Source organism: Haliaeetus leucocephalus, unplaced genomic scaffold (genome assembly GCF_000737465.1).
Source record: "Haliaeetus leucocephalus isolate CR32 unplaced genomic scaffold, Haliaeetus_leucocephalus-4.0 Scaffold773, whole genome shotgun sequence".
Classification (NCBI taxonomy): domain Eukaryota; kingdom Metazoa; phylum Chordata; class Aves; order Accipitriformes; family Accipitridae; genus Haliaeetus; species Haliaeetus leucocephalus.
In genome coordinates this window covers 3,891,349-3,911,263 of record NW_010973209.1, presented here as the reverse complement: position 1 = coordinate 3,911,263, position 19,915 = coordinate 3,891,349, and the positions used below count along the sequence as shown (strand labels likewise).

General features: G+C 38.2%; 1 protein-coding gene across 1 annotated transcript; it reads left to right on the top strand.

Moving 5' to 3' along the window:
* The first annotated feature begins 529 nt into the window (after positions 1-529).
* On the top strand, positions 530-18,702 carry LOC104840471 (chromosome unknown open reading frame, human C11orf63). The gene is made up of 9 exons (XM_010581426.1): positions 530-921; positions 3,835-4,336; positions 8,282-8,392; positions 10,981-11,254; positions 11,351-11,603; positions 12,405-12,690; positions 14,616-14,696; positions 15,981-16,106; positions 18,499-18,702. The coding sequence occupies exons 1-9, from the start codon at positions 530-532 to the stop codon at positions 18,700-18,702; spliced, it is 2,229 nt and encodes a 742-aa protein (XP_010579728.1).
* The last annotated feature ends 1,213 nt before the right edge of the window (positions 18,703-19,915 follow it).

The following is a 19,915-nucleotide window of genomic DNA, read 5'->3' as shown; positions in this document are numbered from 1 at the left end:
AACGACTTATGAACATTTAAATGCAATCAAAGGAAAAGAAACTCTCTTCCTAATTTAAGAAGCGTTCCAGTTCTTTTCACTCTGTTCTTCTCTGTCACACACACTTTCTTGCTGATAGCTTACACATCAAGATGGTATAAGTTGAATAAAGAGAACATACACAATTTCTTTTACCTCTCAAAAGTTAACATAAAATTTTGTTGCTCTGTCTTAGCTTAATTTTCTTTTTCATAAGCTGTTTATACATGATTAGCTTTGTTACCACTAATAGTTTAAGGTGGATTTCATAGCAGTAAGTCATGCATTTGGTGTATTGTGACCTTGATATTAACTGCTTAAAGGAAAAGATGAGAGTAAAGAATTGTTTTAACTATAGAAGGTTGAATTGTGAGCCTAAGCCAATGATACTGCCACAATTCTAGCTTTTAACAAATACAATCATTATTATACAGCGAGCAACCTTTTTACGTTTACTCTCGTGTTTTCCAAATACAGGGCTGGTGTATACACCCTCAGTGCAAAACACAGAATGAATTCTTCAGATATGAAATATATTTCAGTTTCTTCTCCACCCACTTGCAACGTGAATAAAACCCATGTTCCTCAAAATGTACTCATGCAACCAGATTTCCACCCCGCAAATTGGAAAAGGCCATCTGTAAGCGAAGGGGACTTTGCCTCAAGTCTGCACAACTCCCAAGAGTCAGACTCTGAAAGCCTTGTTCAGGAGAGACAGTATCAGTTAGAACTCCAGCAGCGGATTCATGAAAATGAAGAGCTGGTAGGACTGTGTTCTGATGAGTTGGAGAATGACAGCTTAGAAGATAGCTTGGAGGAGATGAGTTTAAAAGAACAAGAAGGAGTTGAGTATGATACAAATCGATATACAAATGGAATACAAAGGAATGATGGTAATGGAAGGTAAGGCACAGGATTTTAGTAGATGAGTAGAATAGTTCTGACACTTTAAAACCTTACATTCCTCAGAACATACATGACATCTTCAATACCAACTTGTATTGCCAAAGTGCTATTAAGAGCAGCTACGGACTTGGTTACACACCAAGATGTACTGCTTCATCTTACCCACATTTGTAATTATTATACCCATTTCTCCAACACAGCCTCAACTGTTTATTATGTTGGCTGAAACACCAGTGTAGGAGGGTAAGAAGGAAAAGAAAACATCCCTCACAGACGCATACAGGTTCCCCGTGTACTGGCTCTAGACACTGCATACAGAGGCGAATGCTACATGCCTGTTTAGTTGCCTCTAAAACAGGCAGGCAAGAAGGGAGGAAGTGGCGAACAGATGCATGTTAACCCCTACTCTTGAACATTGCTGGGTAAGCTAATGGGGGAGCATTTAACAACAGTTTCTTCTGGTCTGTTAAATGGCCTATTAAATGTAGATCCCCTCTTATTCCTGTCTACCTGATCCAGAACTGCAGTCAGTGGAAGGAGTTAATGACTGTAATGGGCTGTAGATCAGGCACTACAATATTTAGCAGTACGTGCTGGCTACTGTCTCAAATAGGCAGCCATTGCCATGTAACTGGCATTACCTTCAGATGGTGCAGCAGCTAGATCATGGGCTAGAGGGTTTCTGGAGCTGGGCTGTGAAAAAGGACCAGAGAGAAAACAAGAACCAGTACCAACACATCCTCTTTTTGTTTCTTACTGAAAGACCTGCGCTGAGCAAACAGGCTACTTCCCGTAAGAAAACTTAGAGGCAAAAATTGATGGGTTGAATCAATGCAGTTTTGTCCTTATAGCCGTATAAATATAGAATTAAAATTTCCAGGGTTACTGTCACCTTTAAACATTCTTTAGAAAGCGTTAACTTGGTACCTAAAATAAAATTTAATTTGCTGTCATATGCATAAAGGTTTAACACTGCATAAATTAGGAATAATTCTCAAGTTTAAAGGGATTAAATTAAACCTGAAGTAATAATAATGTGCAGTTTCAATTTAATTGTCTACTTAAAATAAAATGGCAAACAAATGAAGGCTAAATTATTAACAGCATGCTTTTATTCACCTCCTCAACAGGCAAAATGGCCAGTTATTGAATATTTTATTGTGAGTGCAAATGATGTTAATTGTACTAGAAACATGCTCTAATTTTTAGTAATTTTTTTGACTGAATACTGTGCTGAATGTGAGGCTCTTCATTAAATGGAAATTTGATTTTATTTTGTTTGAACTTAGCCTAGTAAGTACTCAAATGCAGTCCATTAACCGGAGCAAATATCACAGCATATACATATGAACCCCCCTCTCTACATCCATTACTAACCTCGGAATTTGAAGAGGAAACGCTGCATCTGTTGTCTACATACAACGCTTTTGTTGATGAGTACAGAGTCCATCTAACCTTTATATCAAGTTGGGGGGAGGAATAAAAGGTGCACTTTTTGTCTGCAGATGATTAGAGATGAAGGAGCTCTTCACACTCATTTTGTTCCCGTGCAGTGACCTGGCCTGCATAATACAATTGAGCTGCTGTGCACACATTTCAGCACAATAGAACTCTTTAGCATTATACTCTGTTATTTGAATCATTGCAATTATATCACATATTTCTGTACTCATTTCAAAATATGGTCACCTATTTCTGTTTGCCTGTGGTGTATGACAACTAGGAATAATAATGTTTTCACCAGTGTAAATCATCTAATCTCTAGTACACAGGATACCATGGCATGAATGCTTACCTGAAATGAAAAGCATTGCTGGAGAAACAGATTATTTTATTATTAGGAGCCACTTGAAATATAGGCATAGGCATGTAACTAATTTAGAAAGGATGAATAAATGATTTATGGAAATGTTAATATAATTAACTATGCCACAGTTTGGAGAATCCAGCAGATCAGTACATTTCTTTTAATAGGGGCTGAAGAGTCAACCAGGTTTCAGTGCCTATAAATGTCACTCTGAAAGGCTCACCATTTGTCAGTGCCCAAGAAACCAGGACTATGCTGCAGGTCCAGTTAAGAAAAAACAGCGTTAAAAGCTTTTTTTCTCCCACGCTCCTTACTCCTGCCACTGCTTGCACGTCTCCTGGAAGCCAATTTGTATGCATTTGGCTCCTGCAGTTGGTTTTCCTCCTGTTGGATCAGACAATAAACCATAAACAGAATCAATTGTGGTTTTTTTAAGGCAGACCATCTTTGTTTGCTTTATGACAAATGTAGTTCAGAGCAATGATTTGGACACTTGTTAAAAAAAAAACAAGCCCACAAACCTTTGTGATTTATGTTTTTCTACACTTATCTCAATTACAGCCTGTTTTTTAATGAGAAGTTACTTTAAGTCTTTTATAGACAGTTTTTTATTGAAACATCATGATGTTTCATAGGAATGAGAAGAGAGAATAAAAATACAGAGCTGTAGGCTGTTCTTGCTTAGACAGCCTCAAACTGACGCTTGCGAGAGTGATTTTACTTAAAAGATATCACTTTTATTTCACACAGCAGAGTCTTTGAAGAATGAGCAACACTACTGTCTTTCGTAAGCTACATCACTTTAAAGGAAGCAACAGAAGCAGTACAATGTATCATTTTATCTTTTAGTTGATTCTACTAGTACTTATGTTTTCTATGCTAAATTTAGGATAAAGATTGTATTCTACTGTGATCTGAATGTTAGGCCAATTTATCATTCGCTGATAATGAAAATTAAAAATTAAGAGGAGGTCCTGCCTAAGTTTTCTACTAAAAAAAAACTTGATAAAACTGTTCTGATCCCGATCCTACAAACGGCCATGCCGTATTCACTGAAATAATTCAGTTTACATAAATAATTTTGTGTTTCCTTTTTTAAATAGGAAACAACAGTCTGTGGACAAATATTTCAGCCTAAGATACAATCCTAATTGGAAGAACACAAAAGAGGTAGCAGAATTTTGTGAGGCAGAAAAAGCATGCCAAGTTGCTGGAGGAAGCAGCGTGGACTTTTCACAAGATTCATTTTATCTCCATTCCAATGGCTCCCCAGAAGAAAAGAATCAACAGGAGGCAAAGTCACAAGATTCATTCTCAGAGTTTGGTACAGAATTATTACGATGTCATGAACCAAATGCGATGGTCAGCAATGAACCTTTCAGGCTGCATACCAAAAGGAAGGAATCTGCAGACAGCTATAATTTCAAAGCTAGTCCCAGTACATATGGCAGTGCTTTTTCTCTTCAGATTCAAGAACATCGACCACAAAGAGCAAAAAAAGACTTTGTAAAAAAAAATAAACGGACTTTAGGATTACGTTCAGAGAAGATAAATTCCTATCTTCAATTACACAGTAAAAAGCAGGAAGTACTTCATCAAGAGCCGGTAGGTAACTTTTACATGTTTTCTAATCGGTATAAACTGAGGACTGTCTGGTGTTAAAATGGAATAGCTGCATGATCAGGTTTGCAGAGGAGGTAAGTAGATATACAATCTATCATGCAACTGGTAACTTCAGATTTCCAGTGAGAATCTTGTTCATCCTTTATGGAATAATTGACAAGTCCTCAGTGACTCACAACCCCAGTGACGGCCTCGTTACAAGCCTAGTTAAGCTACGTATATTCTTGTCCATGAAGCATGTCACAGAGGTGATCTCTCACTAGTTTTTAATCTTGATGCTAAAGAAATGCTGGCTTCCTTCATATGGGATCTACATTGCACCTAATCAGTAGTTCTTTTTTTGCTGCCTCTGATTTTTCTCTGCTTGGCCAACATGAATTTGGTAACAATCACCTCTGCAAATAGCATATTCCAAATTTTGCTCAATGCAGCAAATGCAAATTGCTTCTAATAGCAGAACACTCGCAATTTTTTAACTGCAGTGGGAAACCCTGATGTCACCATTTGGCTTAAAAAGCTGTATTAGTGTTGTTCCACTACATTGATCTTAACAAAAAAGTGTACGTGAAGTTACAGTTGAGTTTAAGAACCAGAAAACACATTGTGGTCACACTGCTTTCAAAGGCCATGCACGCTTTTGCTTATCACTGTCATTTAGGGCCACACATGCAGGAATATCCAAGAAATATGTGTTAGATTTGCATGGTCAGACAACCCTTTCCCCCTACTTGCTTTCTCAGCCAAACTAAACCTTATGTTTGAAATCAGTCAGCAGATAACAGTCATGTATAGTACTTGGATTTGAAGAGCCTAGCTTTCTTATGATTGACTGTGAAATGTCAGACAACTTATATTAAGGATTAAGTGGAAATGTAATTACAGTTCCTAATGAACGATTATACACGAGTTTGTTGCTTTTACTTGCTACTTATTATGAATAATGGGAAGGTGGGAATCGTTGAATCACTCCACGAGTTGCAGCATAGAAAATTCTTAACTTGCAAAACTACAGAGACTTTCTGCTTCACGTGACACATTTTCCAAGGCTAATGAACAGTTGACACAACATTAGAGGGCATCTGCTGACTACATTACAATGAGTGTAATGGTGGACAAGCTTTTTTCTAGCAGAGCTATTAAGAGCACTTGTTTTTTTCAGTTATAATTTGGTTGATGGTAAAAATAATTAGTGTAGATTGGTGCTAATTAAAGCTGTGTTGATATGATTATGTTTACTATTTGGGGAATTCTGAAAATGTTTCATATGTAAGTATTGGAGCCAGGGATCAGGACTTCGTTGTGTAGACACTATTGAAAGATACATAATAGAAAAAAAAAATCTGTTAAAATCAGGGCTATGTTGTAAGACTACCTTGCTGAAGTAGCCGTGGGGACAGCAGAGCCGTGACATAGCAGGAGCCAGGCAGCATGCATGTAGCAAGGTGTGTTTCTTTCTTTGACAAGTTCATACAGCCGCAACAGCATCACCACCTACTGTCAGCTACCTTTGTATTTGCTGTGGATAGGCATAGGAGGAAGTACTTACCTCTCTTGTTCTTAATCGGGACATCCATTGCTCCAGTCTCTTTGGAGGGGGTGAAAGAATGCCTGGCAGAAGCACCTTGTTGACCAGAGCTGGCCCATGAGCCAACTTTGGTCACCTCACCTGGAAAACTGTATCAAAAGTGCAAAAACACCAAGTATGCAAAGAATCAAACAAGCCACATGTCTTCTGCTGGAGCGATCAAACATGTTCTGAACACTGTTTTTTCCTAAACTGGATTATTTTGAGGATGTTAAAGCTGGTTTTATTGATATGTTCACTGTTGGCTATCAGGTACTGTGGTAATGAAATAATGTTTACATTGAAGTAAGTACTTTGCATACCTTTTTTTCAACTGACATAACATTAGGTAAAATATTTGCAGCCTTGTTCTTGCAAGATTTACAGCGGTTATCTCAGTGCATACAGACAGCAGGCTGTATGTACCAAAACATAGCATAAATGTGTGTTGATCTGTATATTTACTAATTTATATTGCATTTTATAAAGCATCAAGTTCTTTGCAGTGTTGCCTGATTCTTTAAGAACCTGATGATGAATTTCTGAGAGAGAGAGAGAGAAAGAGAGAGAGAGAAGTAGTGGCCCAGTCTAGCTCAGCTGTACTCAATATGAGTTGCTTTCCTACCTACAAGCCCCTTACTTCAAAGCAAGGAACATAATGTACAATTTTTTAATGGCTCTAGACCAAGGCACTCAGACTCTCTGTGCACTGCGCCTTACCTCAGTGTAAACACCTAATCAAGATTGCCTGCGCTTCAACAATAGCAGCCAAATGCAATTCGAGAACCACAAGCCTTTGAAGTCCTCACTGCAAAGGCCGGTTTTCTAGTCTGGGATAATGACATGCCATGATTGCTGTCTTTGTTGTATCTTTTCAGTAGAGAAGCAATTATAGGCCTCAATTTAACAGAATAGGCATTACACAGCTTATGATTCTCAAAATGCAATTTCATTTGATCATTTTCTCAATTTGATTGGTATTAATAGAATAGTTCACAAAAAATGCTGGCAGAGGTTGTGTCCTGTTCCTCTTTCAAAGAGATAATGTAGAAGTATGCTTTACCTGCCCAGTAAACTATCAATACAGTGAGTCAGTTGGTTCCACCAAAAACATCTTACTGACTGCAAGGCTGTATCTATCCACAGTTCAGGAAACCTGTGTGGTAACTTAATTTGTGAACTTTTCTAGTCACAACTAATAGAATCTGCATTGCCATTTGGGGCAATGAGATCACCTGAAAACTCAGCAATAAACCCTACCTACCTTTTCCTAGTAGTCCTAATCTCTCACCCCCAAAGATGAGAGGCCCAGCTCCCCAGAAGGATTTAACACTTCCTTCACACTGATTGCACCATTATGTTTTTCAGTTAATAATTCTCTTGGTCACAAATGTCTTCTCAGTGCAAGTTCTCCTGTGTTAGCCAGTGTCACTCTGCAGCGGTGCATAGGTACTTCTACCACAGGCATGAGTCCAGCACATAGCTGTAGTCTCTTTACAGTGAGACTGGCTAACTGCACACTTAGTTGAGGTCACGCCTGCTGTAGTACTTAGCAGGATAGTTTGGGACAACACAAGTATAAATAAAAAGAAAGCATTGTTTTTCCTGAAGTTTTATAGATTGGAAAAAAAAGTTTGATGCTTTCAAGAAAAATTTTCATTATTGCTATATTTATGAGGGTATCGCTTCGCTTCGAAATCTGTAGTGCCAGCAGCTACCCTCAAAAAATTGCTCAAATTTGATTTCCAGCCATCATGCTACCACGACTGCAGCCACCTGAAGATGTTCTTGTTTGTGGGCTTGCTGTTTTGCACAAGCTGTTTGATACTGTTGCCAGGCTATGGGTATTAGTTGCTTTATTTCTGCAGCTACTCCTTGTACTATTCTACCAACATTACTATGTTTTGCCATCTTTTTCTGCATGACCCTATTGTTCAAGATCTGCTATGGTGTGTGTCATCCATCAATATCTTGGTACACTGGCTGATTGCTTGGACAATGATGATTGTCTAGTTGCTTTTCTGTTACTAGGTTCATCCACTGGCTCTCATATAAATGGACAAGCCCAGACATTTGAGAGTTACAAGTAGGTTTCTGTGCTGCATACTACCTGCAATTTTCTTTGCCTCTCTTCTTCTTAAAAGTAGAAGTAATACTCCCTACTGCTACACCACTGTTAATTGGTTTTCTGCTTCCTTTTTCATTTGCTCTTTTAGCCGTCTGTTTTCTTGTTATCTGTTGTATAATGCCTAACTTTAGCATTTTAGCTTTAATAGGAGGCAAATTATTTCTCATTCTTTCCCCAAGACTTTTAAATGCTTTCATCAGGTTGGGCTGTGGCCATAAACATTCTTGGTTTTTAGGTTACAGATCCTAAAATTGTTGATGAAGAACCGGTTCAGAGTGTGCTACCATTCCAGATTGTGAAAATGGAGCCTGAAGACAAATGGTACCTGAAAGCGCAGCAGCTCAAGGTTCCTTTTTGATAGAACATGACAATTGAAATATATATATGTAAAAGCGTTGAAGTTTGAATATTTAAAGCTGTAATCTCATTACTTTTAAAGTACCAATTACTGGCAATAAATCCTTAGATATATATCAGTGGATAATCACCAAAATTTAATGCATATGCTGCTTTATATACCGAATGATTTTAAATCAAAATAGATCCCAAATCCCCAAAAATTCTGAGCTCAAAAAATCTTATCTATTTAGGACATTATTTGATTGATAATAATGTAAAAGCACAAACTACTACATGGTCTTGTTTATGGTTCATGAGGATTCTGAGCTAGAACTTAACTACTGTTGCATTACTTGTCACCTAAAATCCCCGTGAACATCAAGGGGTTACCATAAAACAGAAAATGTTACAAGAAGAAAAAGTCGCACTGACCCCCTCCCTACATGAGTCTATAGATCTGTTTTACGCTGGCCTTTCAAACCAATGCAATGGGATAGTCTTTGGAGCAATAAAAGAGACCAGGTTATCATCACTGGTGAAAAACCAAGAACTTCAGAACCAGAACTTCAAGGCAACTGGAATTATTACTGGCAAACCTAGTTACTCTCTTTGTATTACAAGTGTTTGAAGTAATTCAGGCAGACTGCTTAAATTCCCTGCTGTTTACTTAAGACTGGAAGCTGCATTTCTGTAAAGGACAAACAAGATTTTATGCTGCTGTTCATTGTGAGAGATGTGCCTTATATGTGGAATTTCAGAATGAAGGAGGTGTTTTACAGGACTGCTCATTCCATTTAAACAGGACAACATTGGCCTGGTCCCAGTTTGGCAGCAGTTGATTATTTCCACCAGTGGCACAGTATGCCAGAACATTAATCATTACAGCAGAGGTCGAGCTAACAAATCATCATCTTGGCACCAGGAGTCAGGATTCCCTAGTGATAAAGCTTTCGCCAAAACATTCTGCTCTGTATGTGGATTTAATACCTACCATTAAGTAGTTATTCTGAGTGCATATGCTATGTAGTGATTGCAAGTGTTGCTAACAAAAGAACCCTAGAGAGACAGGAGAATGAAATGGAGGATTTTAGTGCTGACAAAGATTAAATGGACTGAGAATGGATTTGTATATTCCTTGGAAGGAAAGCCATGTCTTTCCTCAAAATGGGCAACACCTGATGCTGTAATTGGAAAGCGATAAATCTTAAATAAACTCCAGATTTAGAGTATGTCAGTTTAGCTCAAGACAGTAGTCCTGGTGTGCTTAAATTCTTAAATTGTTTCTTACCATTTGGATAATATTTTGCAGGATACAGGACAGGGAGGAGTGCTTGATTTAGAAATGAAATCATTTAAATCATTGACATCAGTCTGCTTCTACTGTGGACCAGTCTAATAGTGTGTACATAGCCATCTTTTCCTGAAATTTAGTACAGTTTACTTTCATTAGAGGATAAAAACCAAGAACTGATTTGATTTTTGAAACCAGGTGGTTGACGGTAAGCTACCACTTGTCTACAGGATTAGAAACAAGTAGTCCTGTGTATTTAAGGGCACCTATTTTTGCACCTCGTTCAGATAAAACTCCCTCATTCCATATTTACCACAGCATCATTTCTTAGATATGGTCTGCATCTGTAAGGAACCATTTTTATAGTGTTCTGCTTCAGAATTTGTCCCAGGCCATTAAGCAGTTTTGATGCAGTAATCTGCATTGTCTGTGCAGCACCTGAGTAGCATCTGTGCTTCTGATCTTGACTAGGGGTTCCTACATATTTTAATTTTAGATTAAGTCTGGCCAGGCCATCACTTACTCTAGCCATGACCATAATTTACTGAGTCAGGGTTAGACAGAAGCAGCTCAGAGTGATTTGGATGGGTCTAATCCAACTTGTGCAAACTGGCCTAACTCATCATCAGTAGGTTAAAGAACTGTTATAGCTGTGAAGGACCAATACAATACCTAGGTCTCTTTAAGGGCCCTTCTATGAAGACATGTTTTGTTAATTCAAAAAACCCAAACCCGAAGCCTTACAAATGCCACAAAGAAAGACTGTTCTCCACACCATGCTAGACTTCGGGTCACAGATGCTTTTCCTTTTACACTTCACTCTCTGCTAAGAGCTTACTTTTAAAACTAATTTCCATCATGATACTCATTCAGCTGTATAAAATATTGCTATAACCCTTTTCTAGTTGTGAGTGTACATGAAACAGGGGTGACTGGCTCCATACATCCCTGATTTTTAAAGGGACAGATGATTATGCACTCCAGCCTGTTCAGGCCTGTTCAAGGTACCATGTCAACACATGTTCAAATTTCAGTACATGTTCAGAACTCAGCTTCATTGTAACCTGCACAGCTGTTTAAGGGCTGTCTGAAATAAGAATGGTGTCCTGAATTAGAGTCATAGAACATGATGTAATCTAGTCAAAACATCAGTTAATCAGTTAATTTGTAGAATTCTAAGAAATAGCTACATGAAAGGCATTGTGACAGGCAAACTTACCCATACACTTGTCTATTGTTGATCTTAATGAACATATAAAATAGCTATCACTGAAATTCACCCCACTTTTGATAACTTGTTTTAGGATCACCAAAATAAGTCCTCCCAGAGAAACAAAATAAAATCCAACCAGAGTCTGAAAGGGAGAGCTTTCCCAAGGAATGATAGCCAACAACCACCAGGAAGACCAGCAGAACCAAAGTCTTGGCACCACAGGCACCACCAAATATCAGAATTTCAGACTGTTTCCATGCAGGCAGTGGAGCAAGACAGTAGCAGCACACTGCAGAAATGGCTGTATCCAAGTCCTTCTGTTGGCCCTGACACTAATACAGCAGCAAATTCAGATACTTGCTTAAGTAATGTCCAAAATTCAATACATTTTGTTAATCAGGATTTTACCACATCTACCTATCCTTTTCATCCAACATTACATAAATTTAACCCAGCAGAAGTTGTATCTCCAGCATATACCAACAAAGAGAACAAGAAATACCAGTATGATTCTCCAAATGGACTTCCACATGACCAGCAACATTTATACAACCATGTCACTGTGCAGCTTTTTGGAGGAGATAACAGTACCAATGGTCAAGTACCTCCACATCAGAGGAATATTTCATCTACTTTTAATGTGAATTTTCAAGAATTGGTGAAGGATCAAGGATCACTTCAGGATTCCAAAAGACACATTTATGCAGATAAAAGGTATAAGAACTCTGCAATCAGTAGTTTATGATAAGGATATAAGTGTTGAAACACTATCATAACACTATGATGCCCAGAATAAATAGACATAGACAAGAAAATGTTTTAAAGTCCAAAATACAAAATTATTTTGCTACAAACCTGCCACTAGAGACTACTACTGACTTAAGATTCATTATAACTATTGATTTTTAAATACAGTATTGGAAAAGGACAGTTCTGTACTCCAGGCTCTCTTGCACATAGAATTTTCCACAACTGAAAGTTTCCTTCTGAAAGGCTAGAAGGTGGAGTTTAAAAAATAGATAGCAAAGAGCACTGTGCATAAACTAAGTCTACTGCTAGCTGCACAGGTTTATATCAAAACTTGCCTTGCGGGGTGAATATCCAGAGTCATTCCAGTGCCAGCTCTGGCTCGCTACACATGGGGAAGGGCATGAAAATCCTTAGCTATGTAGAATTTCACCTGCCTTGATAAAAATGAAGGGTTTATTTCACATGGACAGTTAATTCTTTCAGTACTCAGCAGGCCTGATCCAAAGCTATTTAAAGGCAGTTTTCATTGGCTTAAGCTAGCTTTGCATCAGGCTGAAAATTTCCCCATCTATAATTTTTCCATGGACAGTTTCCATACATTTGGGTGCAAGCAAAGTCAGTCATTGTGAAATACCCGTCTTTCTATCTTCATGTTCTCAGTATATTCTGTGAGCAATGATCATCCCATGTACAGATTGCTTGTTGAGCTATCTGCTGTATACAGATATATAAGATTCTTATTTTTCCCCCTCTTTCTTTTTTGAGGCCTTCTCAATCTTCTGTTCACAGTTCACCGACAGCTCCTTGTACAACCTCCCAATTTACACAAACGACGGAGCGACATCACCAAGAAATCACTCGTTTGGCAGAAGCTCACTTAGCTGACAAGCACTTGTTCAGCCTACTTCCACCTATAATCCCACAGGTAGAAGGTGGTTCAGAGGTAGATCCAGAGAGCAGTGAAGGAAATCAAGTGAAAATAAGCCGAAGCAACTCAGAAGGATATCTCATGCAAATGGAAAAGCAAAACCAGCCTAAAGTCAGCAAGAAGGTAAGCAAATAGATGTAGATTGAACGGTTTTACATTTCTATTTCCCCCTCTGATTAATATTTTTTTCTTTAATAATCCAAAAATCTTAAACGCCCCCCCCCCCCCAAAAAAAATGGGGAACGGAGAAAAATTTTTTTGTTACAGAGAGCATGCTGACACACACTGACTTGCCCAGAGCATTAAAAACCAAGGAACAAAGCTGGAAACAGACACTAAAATCATTCTAGTTTAAAGAGCAAGGTGGTTCACCACCACCTCTCTCTATGTCACTTTCAGTCTTGATTAGCTCTAAGAACACACAGAGCAGTGTTTGTCCTTTTAGTTATCCAGTGATAAAATGATTTAGAATAAAGCTATTTGTATAAAGCAGCAGGTAGCCAGGGCTCAGATCTGAGCAAACCATTATCCTGGTCATGCTCATTTGCTATCCAACTCAAATCTCTTGGTTTCCAAGGGAATCAAACTGAACAATAACAAACTTAGAGGATTTGTAAAGCTAACGGCGTAAACATTATTACAAGTCTCCTGATGATCCCATTTTGGTCCTTATTAAAACTTGGTTCTTTTTGTCTTTTCTGTGTGTCCAGTTTCATACTGTAACCAGTTAACACAGATGCAGTGGAACAGCATAGAGATATCCCTGTGTGTCCATGACAAATGTTTAAGAAGTTAGCTCCAAGTCTCGGGGCAGACAAAGTAAGCTGGAATAATTACTCATGTGTTTCATCTAGAAGGCAGTTTGTGTATTCCTGCTTGAATGCCTCTAAGAAGAATTAGCTGGATTATGATAGTAACTGAAGGGCAGATTTCCTTCCCTTTCTGTTCCCCTAAGTTCAAACCATTGTTTCTTTCCTGTATTTTCAGTAGCTTTCTCACGCTTCATATGTGAGGAATGCCACAGAGAGTAAGACTGTTTATGTCTCACAGAAAAATCCAGCTTTTCCTAGTAAACAGATGCAGTCATACTCATTGCATGAAGTGAGAAAACCCTGATTTTGTTGCAGACAGCTAAATTATTAACTCTTCATAGCACCTTAAATTAAAAGTTAGGTGTAAGTATATCACAAAAGAATAGGGATAAATGACACAAAGAAACATCAAATAGAAAATTCAGTGCATAGAATTAGTTTCTCTGCAGTTGAGTTTAACTTGAACACGGCCTTCGAAGAAATGCACATTTTATTTGCATATAGAAATGTCTTGGTGTTTCTGCATTACTCTGTGACTGAAATTACTATAGAGCCCATCACAATGAGTTTCCACTGACAAGTTTTAAAACATAGTCCACTTCTAAAAATTAATCTAGTGTTCTTGAAAGAGATTAGAAAGATTCTGGAAGTATTGAGGTCTTTGTAGTAATGTCATGAAGTATTGAAATGGCATCACCCATGACTCACCTTCTGCCTTCCCTATGCACTTGTAAAGCTTTTGCTGTGCTGCAAGGCATGTATTTTTGAACTGTCTGTGAACAATTTTCCATTGCAGTTTTGAGAACAAGGAAAGGTTACTGTTACTAATATCATTTGCCTAATTTTTTTACCACCAAAATCAGGTACTTTTACTGCTTCTCTTGTAACAGTTTCTTTGGAGTTTAATTCTAATAACAGTCAAATGGGTCTCTTTAAGCTGTTGAAAAATAAAGCTCACAAAAGATCATTTTTTTACTAAGAAAGTATGTCTTTGTGATTTGGATGATTGGCAATTACCCACCTAGATTCAAAGGAAATACAGTGTAATTTGACTTGTGCAATTAACTCAATCTTTTTGGTCACTTACAATCCTTAAAATGAGACGTGCCAGAGGTAAGACTGAGACTGCAAGTTGAATCCTGCTCTTATCTTGGGCATCCGCTACAAGACTTGCTTTAATTATGCTCTCTGTGAAATCATATAAAGGAAAACCTGTTACTGCTGTTTGTTTTTCAGCCATGTAGCTCAAAAGCCTACATAAATCTGAATGTGAAGCTTGGAGGCCTCGGACCTGACTATGAAGCAATCAAAGGGAAAGTAAGCAGTCCTTATTATATGATCTGCTTTTCAGTTGTGCAAAGTGAACTTAGGCAGGGGAGAATGGCAAAGAAATCACTGCTGAGAAGCAACTTAGGTTTGTCTGGTACTTTATGTCCTTGACTCCAGGTCTAGCTTGAGATCCTGAGGGGAGATTCAAAGAGAAGGAAAGACAACTGTATTGTGGATAATTTTAACCCTCTAATTTTGTAGTTCCAGAAACAGGGAGTAGTTCACAGAATTCAATAGGGCTAATAGCACATCAGTAAATTATACACTCATGTGACTGAGTTGCACTGTCATTCCCGTAGTAGAAGGTTTGCCTAACCTTCGAAGTGGAAGGAAAAGAAGAAGTTGTGTAAACACAAGAAGAAAATCGCTGATTGTGTGTTACCCTATTGAAATGGAGACAGATCATTCAGAAGAAGTATCTGAACAACTGATATCATTTGACCTGTTCTCTGCTGATAATGAGGGTCTGGTAGCAGCTGTATATCTAAGGTACTGCAGACTCCATCCTGCATGCTTTGAGACCCTATTAATCTGACAACAGGTGCTTTATATGGCATTCTTTATAGGAACATTGTAGGACAGCAGGAAGGAAAAATGATAAAATGATCATCCCTTTGGAGTCATTGAGAAGCCCCTGTATTTTCTTCCTCCTTGCCATAAATGAAACAGATTAGAGATCTGAAACTGGAATGGACAGAGTGGTGCATAGCTCAGACCTCTGTGCGTTTTTAACACCATCATAACACTTCTGGAACCTGGCATGCCACTGGGGTATCATTGCATTGAAAGGAAATAATTGACATTGGCTGATAACAGGGGCAAGGTAGAGCATACTGCTGAATTTGAGCATAGTGAATTGCTGGAAATACAAAGACACAGAATATCAGTTAAGTAAATGAAGCATGTCATTCAGGGCTTTAAAAGTAAGTATAGAGGTTTTAAAAGTCATTGCAAAAGCTGACAGAAATGAGCACAGCCCTTTTTGAACTGAACAGATATATTGAAACATTCAGAATAAAGATGCACCTGTTGCATTTCTGTTGAGCTCTATCCTCGATACGGTCCAAGAAAAAGCTCTTAAAAATGAAGAATGACTAAAAAAGCTGTGCCATTTATCAGGATTTCCCGCTGTGCTCTGCTGAGGAATGATCAATAGCGTAGCCAGGTTAAACAGCAACAGGGGTGTAAATGGAAGACTCAGGTGGAAAAAGTGTTTCATTGCTGGATCCACTGAGACATTTAATTAACCATAGACTTCTTTCCTTTTGTCAGAAAGAGAAGTTAAAGCAACAAAAGGAATATGCAAAGCAAATTAAGGAACACAATATGAAAAGCATTGCTTCTGTTCAGAGGTTACCTACAAAACCCCAGGTCATATCTTCAGTGTCAAGACAGAAGGTAAGAACAGAGCCCCTTTAAAACGCACACAGGGAGGGATTCTGGACTTTGCACAAAGAAAAAGAAAAGCATAAATTTAACTTACAGTAGGCTAAAATAGTTTGTCCCCTTTGATTTTCCTTTTGACAACTCTAAGGACTTCTACTCTCATGGGGTGCTGGCAAGTGCTCATCTGTGCATCTATTCTGTTATGGCTGTAGATTTGTGCCAAGAGTTGCCGATCTCTTTGCCAACAGCAGTCTTCAGTCCATCCATCTGCCTTGCTCTTCATGAGAGCGTACCAAGTGGAAACAGAGCAGTACTCCATCCAAGCTATCAGCACTCAACTTGGCTTAAACAGCTAGTGATGTTTTCTTGGGGAAAGTGTGGCGATAAAGGAGAGTGGGACCCTCCTAGGAGCTTTACCCCATGCAGCACATGCTCTGCTTCACATCAGTGGTAGAGGCCACACTACTGCAGAGTGCACTCTTCTAATGGACCACAGATACCCTCTTTTTAGTCTATTTTCCACCTGCCTGTCGGTCTCACTCACAAACTCTTTTCACTTCAGTTGCATAGCTACAGTAATTGGTCTTATTTTTCAAGCCCACACAACATCACTTTAGCCTTCACTGGCCTTCAAAAATAGCCCAAATGAGCAACAACTGACTACATGACAGTGGCATACATAAACAAACAAAGGGAGCACCTTTTCCCTATTGCAGGAAGTGATAAAGCTCTGGAAATAGCATATATTTTATCCAATCAGTTCTGCAGGAGCTCACCTGCCTGGTGCTGAAAGCACGCTAACGGGTATTTCTCCAAGGTGACGAATGCAAACTGCATGCTTCAGGAAATAAGTTTTGGAGTTTAATATCAATTGAATTCTTCAGTTACTTGCATTTATTTCCAAACCTCATATAAACCACAAAGAGAAACAACAGTATTCTTTGGATGTCAAAAGGTCTTTGGATTCCTTCAGAAGACTTCCCAGACACTCTTTCACCAAGAACGTGAAATAATGCAACTTCCACTTGAGACGTAACAGGTGTTTCCAAATACATGCAACTGAAACACAGACACCAGAAAATGTCCCAGGTTAAACCAGGGCTTTCTCAGTTTCAGGTTTTCTGTAATACTGTTTCCATTCCCTCTGCAAGACAGCCTTCCAGATTCCATACATCATTCCATACTATCTGACACTCTTGCAGGTATCTGCTTTGTATTCCTCTTTCAGCACGGCCCTGCTCAGCTTCAGTGAGACATGTCAGATCTAGAACAACAGCTTGAGTACTCCTGTTTTTCTTTTTAATTTTGATAGTTAAGCTTATCATGCAGTAGAACGTAAGCCCGGTTAAACAGAACTTACATACTTGTCGCACAATATAGCCTTTACCTATGTCTCACATTCACACATACAAGTTTACCTATATACTGCTACAGAAATACATACTGGGAAAAGCGCATGATAAAAGGAAACACTCTGCCAGTGTGGGAAGTACAGTTCTTCAAGATATGCTGTCCCTGTCAGTATTCCATTACTGCCCTCCTTTCCCTCAGCTTCACGGTATAGTTTTTCAGCATACACACACTCAGAGTGTCTGAGGTAGAAAAAAATTGGAATGGTGGTTTATTTCATGCTGCTGTTCATATTCTCAGTATAGTACGTGTGGGTCCTGCGCAGACTGCGTGTTACTGGTAAAGAAATTTCCAGTCACAATAGAATATGCATGGGTATAACAGAACTCTGGGAATTCTGTGAGAGGCAATTCTTTGTTTCACTCTGAAACAGTTATGTGTTAAGGGTTGGCATGTCTAATACCAGCCTCACTTGTTCAGAAATCTTTTCCTGTTCAGAACTGTGTTAGCTTTGAAATTAACCAAAAAGGAATTTGGCAAGGGATTATTTTAAATCAGGTTCCAGAGAATTTAAAACAGTTACCAAGACTTCATTTCAAAACTTGTTTTAACTTTTTAGGCCTTTCAATACATCAATTCCTTAGAATTTGTCATAGGAGCACTCAGTTTCCATCCATGTCATATTAGCTTGCAGAACTCCCTGCTATAAGATATGACTGAGGACAAGAGCTTAATGAGACTGAAAAAAAAAAATGTTTGTAAACTTAATAGACTCGTGTTACTTTTTCTTTTTAAAGAAAAAACACTGCTTCAGTATTTAAGGTGGCCTCCAGTGGTAAGTGTCAGAAAGCAAATCTCCTTGAGGTGGGTAATTTTGCCCACTGCAGAGGTTTCTTGCAGTCACCACTGAAGCATCTAGTATTGAACACTGTCAGAAACAAGATCAGGAATTAGCAGAACTATTAATTTGACTCAACAGAGAAACACCTAAATTTTCTTGGAAATATTGGTCAGGTTTTCTCTTAATCAGTTACCCCAATTTTCATGTTTTTAGGCTCTGGAATATGCTAAGACGATTCCTAGACCAAAGACTTTCACGGCAAGACAATCGGATGAAGAGGTGAAAGAGGAGCGAGTTCTGCCACAGACTTTAAATGGCGACAGTTTACCTCAAATCGCATCCTTGGAAACTTTGCAAAATAGACACGAGAAGGAGAAGCAAGTTGTAGCTGCTTTCAGAACCCTTCATATCTTATAAGTATTTTGAAATTATTAGGGATATCTTCAAGGCAAAAATGTCTGAACTCTTTAATTATGAGCTATGACCATCACATCTTGATTTACCATTCCATAAAGTGGCTTAAGTTTAATCATCGTTAAATTTTAGAATCAGTTCTATTATACCTAATTTTAAAAAATGTAAACAGTTGCGTATGTAGCATTTTAAATATGATCGTCTCTGTTGTTATTTTTCTTTGAAATCAACTGATCTAGCAGTTGCATCTTTCAGACTAATCAGCTGTTGGCTTGCCACAGCTGGATCATTTTTAGACATGTCAAACATATGGACATATCTACAAAACACTAAAAATAAACATCAGTTTCATTTGATGATCTTAATACCAGCAATGTTTCTCTTTTTGAAGTGCAGAGATTTTGACAGACTGTCCAGAAATAAAGCCAATAATAATCCATTGCTGGTAAGAAAGAGAATAAAAACGTGCACCAAACATAGCAGTTGGTAATGATACAATACTAATTACTGAAATGTTACTCTGTTATCTGTTAGTGAATAGTTGTCACATCAAGACCAAAATTTTGAAGCTTAACCTGGAACAAGGAAATTCAAAACAACTACTGGCTGATCATGCAGACAATCTGTTATTAGCCAGAAGCAGTTGGAAAATATATTGAGTAACTAAGGATAATGTTGGAGAGGAAACAGCTTTTAACAGATTAAATCTATAAAAGTAACAACAAACAGATGGGTTTCTTACGATGGTTCCGTTTCTTTAACTTAGTAAATTATGAATTAAGTCAACATATGAAATGTGATTAGAACCCACAGCAAGGGAATTTTGAAGAAAACACACTAAATTCTCTTAGAAAATAGGCTAGTTGAAAGGAAAAAAAAAAACCAGCAACCTCGTGATTATGTGTAATTGCTTTGTCCAATTTATTAGGTCCCCTTTTGTATGGGAGGAGAGAGAAAATTAGTCTTTGGGCAAGAAAAAGGGTTTGAGTCTCCTTGAAGGAGGCTAACAATGAAAAGGTAAGGTGGGGAATAAAAGAGATAATGTCTTTGAAATGGCTTTCTCTTTTTCTAGATGCACCTTTTCTTAAAGGTAAAGATAGAAATATGTAAGACTTAACACATTTCTGGGTTAACATTTCATTGGCTGGATGTCTCACAGGAAAGATAATTTTCCAGTAGGTGTACAGTGATGTCAAGGCATTGGAGGTATGACATA

Coding starts and splice junctions, on each gene's coding strand:
- LOC104840471 (XM_010581426.1), top strand. CDS start 530: ATGAATTCTTCAGATATGAAATATATTTCAGTTTCTTCTCCACCCACT. Junction 8,393..10,980: donor TGAAAGCGCAGCAGCTCAAG/GTTCCTTTTTGA, acceptor AACTTGTTTTAG/GATCACCAAAATAAGTCCTC. Junction 11,255..11,350: donor AAATTCAGATACTTGCTTAA/GTAATGTCCAAA, acceptor ACCCAGCAGAAG/TTGTATCTCCAGCATATACC.